We start from the raw sequence: 12,193 nt of genomic DNA on the forward strand, positions 1-12,193 counted from the left end.
AATTTCCTTCATCAGCAACATTTAATCTATAAAACTTATATTTTATAGATTAACTTCAGTTCTCTGTTGTTTTGTGTTCAGTTGATTCTTGATGTTTTGGATCTTTGTTGTTTCCTAGTTTCTCCTGTTTGTCTGGTTTTCTTGTTTCCAGTCATTTTTCTCTCCTTTTTCTTCTTTTAGGCTCCGCCCCCTCACAGCTGCAGCACATCTGGAATCATTCTGTTTTCAAGGGGTCCCTCTCGCTGGACTTCTCTTCGGTAGCATCTTCTGTATTTTCCTGTTCACTTGATTCTTTTTGAATGTCAGATCCTTGTATGTTACCGTTTAAAGGGGTCTTCTCAAAACTCCTGCAACAAAATTCACCATCACACAGTTTAGTTTATATTAACTTGTTTTCTTTAGAACAAACTCATATTTTTAAAGACCAAATATAAATGTGATTGTTAACTTTTCTATGCCCCCCATCACCATGATCATTATCTGAAGAAGTTAAATGTTTTTTGTTTTTTACATTTTAATGTGTTTTGTGAATTTAAAGGGGATTTAATTATGTTAGTTTTCCCTTCTGGTTTTGTTAGAAGAGAAAATAAAACTTTTCTTTCTTCTTGTAGAAAAGTTTTTGAGATAAAATGAATTAAAATTGATCAAAATATTATTTTCACTCAATAGCAAAATTTACAATGTTAAAGAAAATTCTGGTTTCTCAGTCAGTAAAGTGACAAACTTTCATTTTAAACATTTAAAAAGTCATTCATTGACGACACTGAGAGAGTTTTTCATTGTTTACTTACTCTCTGTTTTCAGGATTTCCATCTGATGCTGATCCAGTTTTACTCTTTTTATTTTTAACTCTATAAGAATAAAACAGACATAGAAAATGAATAAATTTAGGACAAGAGAATTATTTAGTTCAGAGAAAAACAACAGTAAATTTAAAAGAGAACATTGAATGTAGTTTTACCTTTTACATAAACATCTGATTATCATTACTGTAATGATTAGTAGAGCCACTCCTGCTGCAGCCAAACCACCAATCAGCACCCAGAATAAAAAATCTTCTTTATCTGGAAGTCATGCATAAAAAGAGACGGAGAAGTTTAATGTTCCTGTGATTTAGTCATTCTACAGCAGCACAATAAGGTTATAATTTTATTATATAAAGAAATGCCATCACTTATGTATCTGAAAGATTCTACTGTATTCTGATTCAGTTGTTTCTGTTTCTAGATCTGATATGTTTGGAAATAAAACTTATTCCTTTGCCTCTTTCTAACCTGGTTTTACTATCAGACAAGAGAAAATAAAGATTTAATCTGCTTCTAGAAATAATAACATCATAAATCAGTTGTTGTTTTCTCACCTGATTTTTTAAAAGTTTCTGTCATGTTGTTGCTCCTGGTTCTGATGGTGCAGCTGTAGGTCCAATCAGTCTCATTGTCTGGAACCATCAGAGAGCTGCTGATGTTGTAAAGTTGATCTTCAGTTTCCTGGATCCTGGTACTTTCATTCAGAGTCGTGTTGGATGGAGGCTCAGTGGACCAGGTGAGTTCAGGTTGAGGGTAGATCCCCTCTGAGCTGCAGGTGATCCTGTTTCCATCCTGATGGATCCTGATGTCAGAGACTGGAGCTGAAAATAGAAGAAAATAGAAGAAAATAGAAGAAAATGCACCAAAGAAAAGCAGCTGGAAATAAATGAATGATATTATTTCAGTCCCACCTTCTGTTTTCATGTTTATAAATGATTCTTTAAATCCTCTGATGGTGCTGGTGTAACATTTATATCTCCCCTCATCCTGGATCTTCACCTCCTTCAGCAGCAGAGAGGCGTTTCCTCTGGAGATCTGATCCTGGAACAGTGATGTCCGGTTCTGAAAGTTCTGGTTCTGGTAACCCATCTGATCTCTGCCACTATAGTAGGAGTGAACCAGATTATCTTCAGATGTCACTTGGTACCAGTGGATGAGCGGATCAGAGCCACTCTGGATCTGACAGGGTAACATGCAGCTCTGTCTGAAAACACAGGAAACCTCTGGATCTGCAACAGGAAACAGGAAGGAATTATTTTAACTTTGGTTCAGATTTCATGTTTAGGTTTTTCTGTCACTAAATCAGTTTCATAATCAATAAATAATTAAGAAGCTTCTCGTTCAGTCAGTCCAGATTCTCAGGCTGTTCAGACTGTAAATGGTTTCTAAAGGGTTAAAATGCTCCTGGTTGTTCGTTGGTCCAATAGTGACACCTTGTGGCCATTCGCGCTTTTATTTTGAAGGGCGGCTTGTTTCTTCTTCGTGTGTTTTAGGCAAACTGCGCTTCCTGTTCTTCGGAAAAAGCAGGTATAAATATGCACAGTTGTGTTTTGTGATAAGAAAGATAATGAGTTTATTTCAGAAAGTACGGAACATAATTAGTTCAGTTGTTTAAAAATTAAAACTGCTGAAAGGTTAAAGACAGTAAATATTTTTAATGAACGTTAATCTGTTTTATTATTATTTAACAGAAACATGTAGGAACCATTTATTTGGTCTTCCTGTGTTTATTCTGTCTTGTGTACTGAGTATACCGGAAGTGGGATGGGCTACTAAAGGTCAAAGGTGATTCTGTTTGGTGTTGCTTAGAGGTGAACTGTTTTCTACTGAGTGTGGTTTTGAGTTATGTTGATTTGTTTTTGACTAAATGGAAAAGACAAAATGCAGAACATTGTGAAGAAAGTTAATGATTGAAGTCCAAATGAAAAACCAAAGTCTTCCAGAACATCAGCGCAAAATATAAGATTTTAGTCATTTGTTTTATTTTATATTTAAAAAAAAAACACTTACAATGAATTTGAGGCAAAACTAAATGAAATGAACTCAAACAAAAATAATTACACCATATTGTGAATTATAAAGAAACACATTATTTCAGTGAAATAACTGAGAACATTTTAAAAAACTGCAAACTGGAATAACTTCAGATAATTTAAATGATCAGAAAACAATTTAATTTTAAAGTTAAACACTGAACGACTTTCCCAAACTGGAAGAGTTTGTAGAGCGAATAGTTTAGATTTATGTGAGAAACTGGTTCTATTGGTTCTGTTGGTTCTGTTGGTTCTGTTGGTTCAAAGGAAAGAAAAAATGTCTTCAGTCTTGTTTGATAAGATTTCACTGAAGCGCTCAGACTTTAATCTTTTATTTTGATGCTAAAGATTTAAATTAGTTAACGACACAAAGTTTGATTTCACTTCAGGACTTTAAGCCAAAATGAAATATATTTGTCCTTTTTAGTAGAGAGAAAACGCTTCACCTGTCAGTTTAAATGTTTTAATGTATGAATAGCAGATTGTAAAATTATAAATATCTGTGTAGAAAACCTCACATCTGGTTCCCCATATTCAGCATTAATTAAAGAATTAGGAAGCCTAAACTAAAAACCTGCATTTATTAAGAAAAAGAGAAAAATTTACTTTTTATTCTGTTTTTATGCATCGTGAATATTTTATGTCAGTTTGGCATGATTAGAGTTAGAAACACACATAACCACATTTTATATTTTATTACATAATTTAAATGAAACAGAATAAGTTTCTTTTGAGTAAAACTTTAATATCATCCTCACTATGAGCAGCTGAATGAAAATCAGATCCAACATTTCAGCTGAAATAAATCAGGTTTCTTTATAAATAAAACATTTTCTTTCAGTCTGAATAAAGAAAGTGAAGAAATAAATGGTTCTTCAGTAATCTCATTATTTCACAGTAATATTTTCTGTCACTAATTGTTGTGAAACGTCGTCGGTCGTTTTGTTTCCTGGTTTTTCTTCAGTTCTCAGATTGAAAACCAGAAGAAAATCACAGCAAACAGAGAAAAAAAGAACAATCAATGTTTAAATGTTTAACTCACCGGATCCAGAAACAGACAGAAGAAAAAACATAAATAAGTTAAAGTAAAATGTCTCCGACATGTTGATGATGATGATCAGCTGTTTACTGATCCGAAGTTAATCAGAAACTGGGAGAGTCACAGTGACTAAAACCTGAAGATTCACAAAGACGTGCAGAACGTAGCTGAACCACATTCCATCAAGTTTTTGCTTCTGTTCAAATTACTTCTTGAGAAAAGAAACATTTTCACAGGAAATGTTCTATTGCTTGTTTAAAAATACAAACAGCTTATAAAAAACTAGATTAATGACATCGTTATGATGGAGAGGATTCTCCCTGATGCCTAAAGGAAACTTACATTTATTAATAATGTTAAATAGCTACATGGGCCGTTTCACTGTTTCTGCTACTTTCTCCTACTACTCTCCATTTATGCATTAGCTGCAACTATTTCTTCCAACTCTTATAAGTTTCCTCTGTTTTATGTTTCTGTAGAACCGGCCGAACCCAACCATCAGCTGACAGAGCTGCTAACAGTTTCACTTTCTCTCTCAGTAGGTAAAATATCTGGTTCTGTATTTATTTGTTTAGCCTTGATTTCCTGCTGAACATGCTACTGAAGGAGCAGCAGGACTTTAGTCTCGATGTTTTTCAAACCAGTAGACAGTACTACGGCCTACTCCACTCTAATGATTTAACTCTATTTTTATGATTTAACTCTATTTTTATGATTTAACTCTATTTTTCTTCCTTTCCATTTGAGCAGCTTTCTTGGTGAAGAAACACATCATAGAGCATGATGCTGCCACTACCATATGTCACTGTGGAGGATGGGTAGCCTTATATTTCTGAACATATTTGAAATGTTTGTGTCTGCGATGGACCAGCGACCTGTCCAGGTTGACCTTGAGTACTCAGGTCCAAAAGAATTATATTTACAATAAAGAATATTATAAAAGGAAACAACAAAATAGAAACATAAAGCAGAAATATTAGAATGTAGAAATTATTCTTTCTACGTTCTACACAGATACACTTATAATTGTTTCTTTACAATATTATATCACACATATTTACTTATACATGATATTATATTTACATTCCTGTTAAATAAAATAAAAGGTGAATTGTGAAGGTAAATAGAAAATTCCACTTAGTCTACAATTAATATGGTATATTGAGAAGCATATTAATTATAATGTTTCCCAGCTCATTTGGAGGTAAATTATCTTCTGTATTTGAAATTAAAAATAGGCAGCAGTCAAACAGAAATAATCAGGGGCCATTATAGCAAATATGGCAACAACAGCTGTGAAATTTTAAATGTAATTTTTTTTCTGAAAGCTACATTTTAAACATTTTGCTGTGGTTAAATCAAAAATCAAATCAAACTTTATTTGTATAGCACATTTCAGTAGCAAGGCATTTCAAAGTGCTTTACATCAAATCAAACACAGAAACACAATGCAACATAGAATCAACAATAAAAACACGACATCAAGTCAGATTCTGTCAATAAATTTGCAATTGATTACGTTTCAAATAAAACTCTAAACAAGTGGGTTTAGATTAAAGCAGCCAGTGGGGAAGGATTCACCATGGATTAGTTGCTCTGTTTAGACAAAACAAGTAAAGTTTTATATCTGGGGTTGAACTAAATAACAATAATCTGAAGCTCAGTTACTCCAGGTTTTTAAATTCAGAAATGCTACAATGAGCCACAAACTGTGTAAAAAATGGGGGGAAAAAATGTTAAATAATTTCAGAAAGGCTCTTTTTTTGTCCAGAGGAAAAAGAAGGAAGTTGTTATTCTTGACGGGTTGCTGTTGTCTCTGATCTTTGGATTTGTTGTTTTTTTCTCTAAGTATCTTCAGAGGAATATGATCACAGCTTTACATCCAATAAGTTTTTATCATTATTTTCCACTATTTCTTGAGCGAGGCACAGAACATGACAATGTTACCAACACAATCCCACAAACAGTGAAGAATGCAGCAATGACTGTTTCTTCACTGACGTTCCCTGAAACAGAAGCAGAAAAACAAAATCAGAAACACAGAAAAATGCACCTCATCCAAATACGACAGATAAACACTAATTTCTGACAAAAATGATTTAATCAGCATTTCCTACATATCAGGAACTTGGTGACTTTGTTGCTGCGGGTTCTGACGGTGCAGCTGTAGATCCAGTCCGGTCCTCGGTCTGAAACCACCAGAGAGCTGCTGATGTTGTAAAGCTGCTGCTCGGTCCAGTTGACTGTAGATGAGTATTTTAACATGGTGGTGAATGGAGGGATGGTGGACCAGCTGAGTTCTGGTTTAGGGTAGATCCCGTCTGAGCTGCAGATGATCCTGTTTTCTACCTGCAGGATGTTTACTTCAGAGACCGGAGCTGCAAACAGAACACAACCAGCAGCAACGTCAGACCAGTTTGACCAGTAACAGAGAAAAATCATAAAGATATTTTACAGTATACAACAGACATAAATTTAGGAAAACGAGATTTTCTGTCAGTTTTTTTCTGAAAATGATTTGAAAAGTGTCAAAAATTCTGTCGGTTCTGAAAATCTGCAGTTCAGAAACTTGAAGTTGAGTTTTTTAAGCACATGGAGGACCGTGGTGCTGGGAGCAGTTCCAGGCCGACTACTGGATAAGAAAAAACTCAGCAAACGTCCAGCTGCCCTTAATTCAAGCCTGTTGTAGTAAATATCAACCTGTTGGCATTATTTTACCTTCTACATTTAGGTAGACATTTAATTCTTTTCTTCCATCCTTGGCGATGGCAAAGCATTTGTATTTTCCTTCATCCTGAACCTTCACTCCGGTCAGCAGCAGCGATGCATCTCCTCTGGAGAGCTGATCTTTGAAAAGTGACGTCCTGCCTCTGAAGTGCGGGTCCTGCTGGTTGACCTGGTTTTTCTTACTGTTGTAGAAATGTGCACGAGGCTCTCCGTCTGTCATGTGGATCCAGTGGACGATGGAGACAGAGTCCATGTGAAACATGCAGGGTAAAATGCATCTCTGATTGTGCACACAGGTCACTTCAGTATCTGATGATGACAGGATGAAAGTTCAGGTTGGTGGTTCTTTGGTCACATTGTGTGAGGCATCATGACAGTCGGTGAGAGAACCTTCCTATAACTTTATCTTCCACTTATCTGGGTTAAGGTGTAATGGAAAATCTTAAAACATGCTCTTCACTGCTCCTCTGCTTTATGTTTTCTGTATATATGATAAGATTGGTCAGCTGCTCTCAGTGTCATAAACGCAGGAGGTAAGTTCTGGATGCATGAGGTTATTTAAGTGTTACTTTCCTCTCTCTGAGAACTAATCAGGTTCAAAGCTGACCTCTTTAGCATTAAACACAACCCTCTCCTCCTTAGCCAGACCATCTGTGTTGGGCTACACAGAATCCTTGGTGCATGACGATCAAATCTTCACACCTGACATTCAATCAAGCCTCTCTTCTCGTTGGGAAACATCCACGAAATCCTGCTGTTATAAGATCAAAACCTATAAAAGCAGCTGGAATCCAGTTTTATCCAGAGCAGATTCAATAGACTCACTGACTGTATTTTTGTTCTCATCTTGCAAGGTTTTCATAAATTTCTCACTTCTTCTCATCCAGATTCTTGTTAATGTAATTTTTTTCCATGACAATCTTGGCGAACAGCATTTTACATTTGGCTGCCGGGAATTCGATGGTGAAAGATATTCCCTCCAACACATTCTGGATCTTCCTCAGGATATCAAGACTAAAGCATCCCACATACTTCATTTCCATCCATTTAGGAGTTTTTATCCTGATGACAACGGCTACACTTCCAACAAAACCACAACATGTGCAAAAACCATCTAAACAGATTCACATAGAAATTCTGTCCAGAAAGGTTGTGATCAGAATCGGTGACAAAGGGAAACCTTGACAAAGTCCAACTGTCACCAGAAACGGTGTAACTTATACCAGCGGTACAGACTAATCTTTGACACCAAACATGCAGGAACCAAACAGCCCAAATCAAGACGTAACATTCCTTATGAACCTCCACAGAAATCCCCAAGGAAAACTGTTGAACACCTTCACAAAATACACTTTTCATCTTAAAAAATGAGCCTGCTGTGTTTGTATTGTTGATCCAATATTTCTATAAATAACAAGAATTAATGCAATTGGGTTCAGAAACAGTTCAGTAAATGATCTTACATGGACAAATCCTCAGCAGGACGTCAGAAAGGATCGTCTCCTCCTCATTTTGGACTTCACATGTGTAAATCCCCTCATGTGCTGAAGATAAGTCCTGCAGTGTCAGATCACCAGAGTCTGAGACCTTCTTCACATGTTTCCTCCACGCAGCATCGTAGGAGACGCCGCTTTCCGTCTGGAGCAGGATGACCTGACTGTGGTTGAACTTCCACATGAAGCTCGACAGAAACATGTTCGAGGAGATGCATGGGATTGTTTCTGGATTTTTAACATCGGTGGAAACTAAAACGATAAAACACAAAACAAACTTAACGTTATCATTTGAAGGGCATAAAACAAAAAAAACATATTTAAGTGTGAACATGTCTCTTTTATTTAGATTTTCTTTTCTTTTCTGTCATGAGTTGCTGTGAGAGTGGTGGTGGAGGCAGATGCTGAGACCCAGATAGAATAAATAATAAATTTAATGACAAAGAATAATCCAGAAAATACAAAAACAAACACAAAGGAGCGGATGCAGAAGCTCACAAACTGTGAGAACAGGTGATGGACAAACAGACGAGGAACACAGAACAGAGGTGGGAACAATCAAGGAGAGACAAGACAACACAGAGACACAGAAAAGGAACAGATCCTGATATTTTCTTGCCAATAAGTTATATGAAAATGTTTCTAAATGTCCTGTTATTTAAAGATAACTGTACAGCTAAATGTGGTTAAAGCCATTTTATTAAAAATGTTTTTCTGCTCCTGCAGTCAGCAGACCTCTGTGATTAATAAACATTAACATTGAAATAAATTGTTTATTAGATTATTTTGGTCCAGTTAAAGATTTCAGCAAATCTTAATAGCTTTTTATTTATTTGATCATTGAGTTATTTATTTATCTATTTATTTATTGTCAAATGATGTAAATCTCATTTTTTATCGATAGTTTCTGCACACTGCATCTTACTTGGTTTGTTGACAATCATTTTGATCTTGCTGCTGGTTGTGCTGACGCTGCAGCTGTAGATCAGATCAGAGTCTGAAACGCTCAGAGAGCTGCTGATGTTGTAAAGCTGCTGCTCAGTCCACTTGGTAACAGATGTGTACTTTAAAGCCGTGTTGGATGGAGGCTCAGTGGACCAGGTGAGTTCAGGTTGAGGGTAGATCCCCTCTGAGCTGCAGGTGATCCTGTTTCCATCCTGAGAGACGCTGACTGTAGAGACTGGAACTGCAAACAGAGGAAAAAGAAATCAGTGACGTCAAACCAACATGACTAGAAATAAAGAATGCTCCTAATAAAGATGTTTTACTTTTAGAGAGAAAATTAGTTCCTTGTTTCCATGCTTGGTACATTTTTATAGCCTGTGGCATAAAACCCCTGAGCTCCTACCTTCACTGGGACTCTCACACCCCTCCACCTTTTTAAAAACTTATTTTTTAATATATTTTATGTCTTACAAGCAGCACTGAGGTAAAGTCTTTCACTGTTGCCACCCACAAATGTTTCTGAGATTTACAGCTAACCAAAATGAAGCCTTTCTTCATTTGTTTGTCAAATATGTTAATGATTCAAGGGAAGATGTTAAAAGAAGCATCAGACTGAAGTGGTGCAATCTGGGCTGCTGCTTACCTGGTTTTTTAAAGATCTGAGTGATCTTGTTGCTGCGCGTGCTGACAGTGCAGCTGTAGGTCAGATCAGATCCTCCGTCTGGAAATATCAGAGAGCTGCTGATGTTGTAAAGCTGCTGCTCAGTCCACTTGGAAGAAGTTATGGCTTTTAAAGCCGTGTTGGATGGAGGCTCAGTGGACCAGCTGACTTCAGGCTGAGGGTAGATCCCATCTGAGCTGCAGATAATCCTGTTGTCTACATGGAGGATGTTGACTGCAGAGACTGGAGCTGCAAGCAAAACCAGAAAAGAGCAAAGTCAAAGCAAACTGATTAGAAGCAAAGAACAATCTTAAGAAAAATGTTTTACCATCTATTTTTAGGTAGACATATAACTCTTTGTTTCTGTTCTCTGTGAAAACAAAGCATTTGTATTTTCCTTCATCCTGAACCTTCACTCCTGTCAGCAGCAGAGATGCATTTCCTCTGGAGAGCTGATCTTTGAAAAGTGACGTCCTGCCTCTGAACTCCTGGTTCTGGAAGAAAAGCTGATTTTGGTTGTTGTAGAAATGTGCACGAGGCTCTCCGTCTGTCATGTGGATCCAGTGGACGATGGAGACAGAGTCCATGTGAAACATGCAGGGTAAAATGCAGCTCTGATTGTGCACACAGGTCACTTCAGTATCTGTGATGATGACAGGATGAAAGTTCAGGTTGGTGGTTCTTCAGTCACAATCAGATTTTTGTGTGAGGCTTCATGACAGTTGAGGAGAGAACCTTCCTAAAACTCCTTCTGGACTCTTTCACACCCACTTCAGGCTAATGGTTCTGCTTTGAGGTGAGTCCAGCCACATCTAACCGGAACCTCTCATCCTCTCACACCAGCTCAGATTCCCAGAGAGCCCAGCCTTTGGTCACTGTCCGTCCCACATTAGAGCCTGACCCCATAGGCTTTGTGTCTGAGCCCAATCCAGCCCGACTGATTAACTTTACTTGTAGGTCTGAACCCAAAGTAAACCATAAATATGATTTTAATTCAGATTTTGCTGCTTTCCTTTTCAGACCAATATTTCAGTAAGCAGTGTGATTTCTAAGTGTTCAGCTTCAGTTTAACTTGTTGCAGCTCCATCCTGTTGCTTGTTGGTGAGTCAGGTGCAAATCATGTGGGATCCTCTCCACTCCTGCAGCAGAGCAGGGCGGAGCCACACGCACATGCAGCGACCTGCACTTTATGCAGTCTGATTAACTTCTGCATGAGTTATTTTCTTAATTTATTCCCTCAGTAGGTCAGACTACCTACTGCTCTGTTTACACTAGAATAAGTAGATTAAAATAACTTCAAATTGTGCATTTATTGACCTCACCTCACACATACATGTTCAAATCCAGAAGGTCAAAGGTCACATCTACACAGGTTCATATTTCATGAGGTAAAATAAGGAAATACAACAGTTTAGTCATATAATGCATTAGAGTGTTTCTGTTCTCATTGTTCTTTAAGTCACTTTGTCAAAATGTTTCCCAGCCGGTTCCACAAGATTCAATAAAACTAAATCTAATCTGCAGCAGATTTAATTCACTTCAGTTTATTTATATCTCCAAGCATTTTACAATAAATATATTTGTAAAAATATGCATTTAAGTTTAATGAAAGTTAAAAACTCATTGTTATTGTTGTGTATATAAAATAGTTGTTTTATTTTACATTAAAATCATTTTCAGCTTGTTTTGTTAGAAATTTGTCTTTGAAGAAACTGCTTTAGTTTTCACCTTCAAGCCATAAACATCTTGGGTTAATTCTGACTGAAGGTTTGAGGTTAAAATGGGCAACTTATGTAGATTTACTACAGTAATAATAATAATTTCTGCTCTTATTAATCATCAGCTGATCAGATTTGATGGATCAAATCAGAAATCATTTTAATTTTTTGTATTTTATATGGTTTGATGTGTTTAAATGTCCCAGACTTCACCCTTAACTCTTAACACCATGCAGGTTTTACACAGGATTTATAAAATGTCCTAAATCTTTATTTTTGACTATCTGTATAAATTTACATCATATTTAGTTTCTTTTTAATTTTAAATCTCATTCATTCGTGTTTCTTGGTATATTTGTTTGATCTTTGCTTTAAAAACCAAACTGTTAACATTAAAGTAAAATCAAATAACAGATAAATATTTCTCTTACCTGTTTGGATAAAAACGGAGCCCAGAAAGTTCAGCATCGCCAGAAACAGAAACCAAACCGTCTCAGTCATGGTTCTGAATGAAAACTTCTCCTCACAGCACCGACCCAGGCAACGAGCCTGGAGGATTGTTGCACAACTTTCCTTTCACGCTGTTTTACACTCCACTGATGATAACAGTCACATTCAAACTGAACCAGTTGAGTTGTCTGTAGTTTGCTCTCATGCATAAGGATCCATTTTCTTCACCAAACAATAAAGTGTGTTTCTGTTTTTAGCTTTTTTGTTGCACAGCAGAGTTAATTTAGGAAGATTTGTTGATTTATACAAAAATAAAAAGTA

General features: G+C 36.5%; 1 protein-coding gene across 1 annotated transcript; it reads right to left on the reverse strand.

The window, feature by feature from the left end:
- Nucleotides 1-5: 5 nt before the first annotated feature.
- LOC122824450 (CD276 antigen-like) lies at nucleotides 6-3,972 on the reverse strand. The gene is made up of 6 exons (XM_044105164.1): nucleotides 3,882-3,972; nucleotides 1,718-2,035; nucleotides 1,361-1,627; nucleotides 962-1,064; nucleotides 792-851; nucleotides 6-347 (listed from the first exon to the last, which is right to left on the reverse strand). Exons 1-6 carry the CDS (start codon nucleotides 3,940-3,942, stop codon nucleotides 215-217), a joined length of 942 nt encoding a protein of 313 aa, XP_043961099.1. The 5' UTR covers nucleotides 3,943-3,972; the 3' UTR covers nucleotides 6-214.
- Between the last annotated feature and the right edge of the window lie 8,221 nt (nucleotides 3,973-12,193).

The sequence above is a fragment of the Gambusia affinis genome, linkage group LG21, assembly GCF_019740435.1.
Source record: "Gambusia affinis linkage group LG21, SWU_Gaff_1.0, whole genome shotgun sequence".
Classification (NCBI taxonomy): domain Eukaryota; kingdom Metazoa; phylum Chordata; class Actinopteri; order Cyprinodontiformes; family Poeciliidae; genus Gambusia; species Gambusia affinis.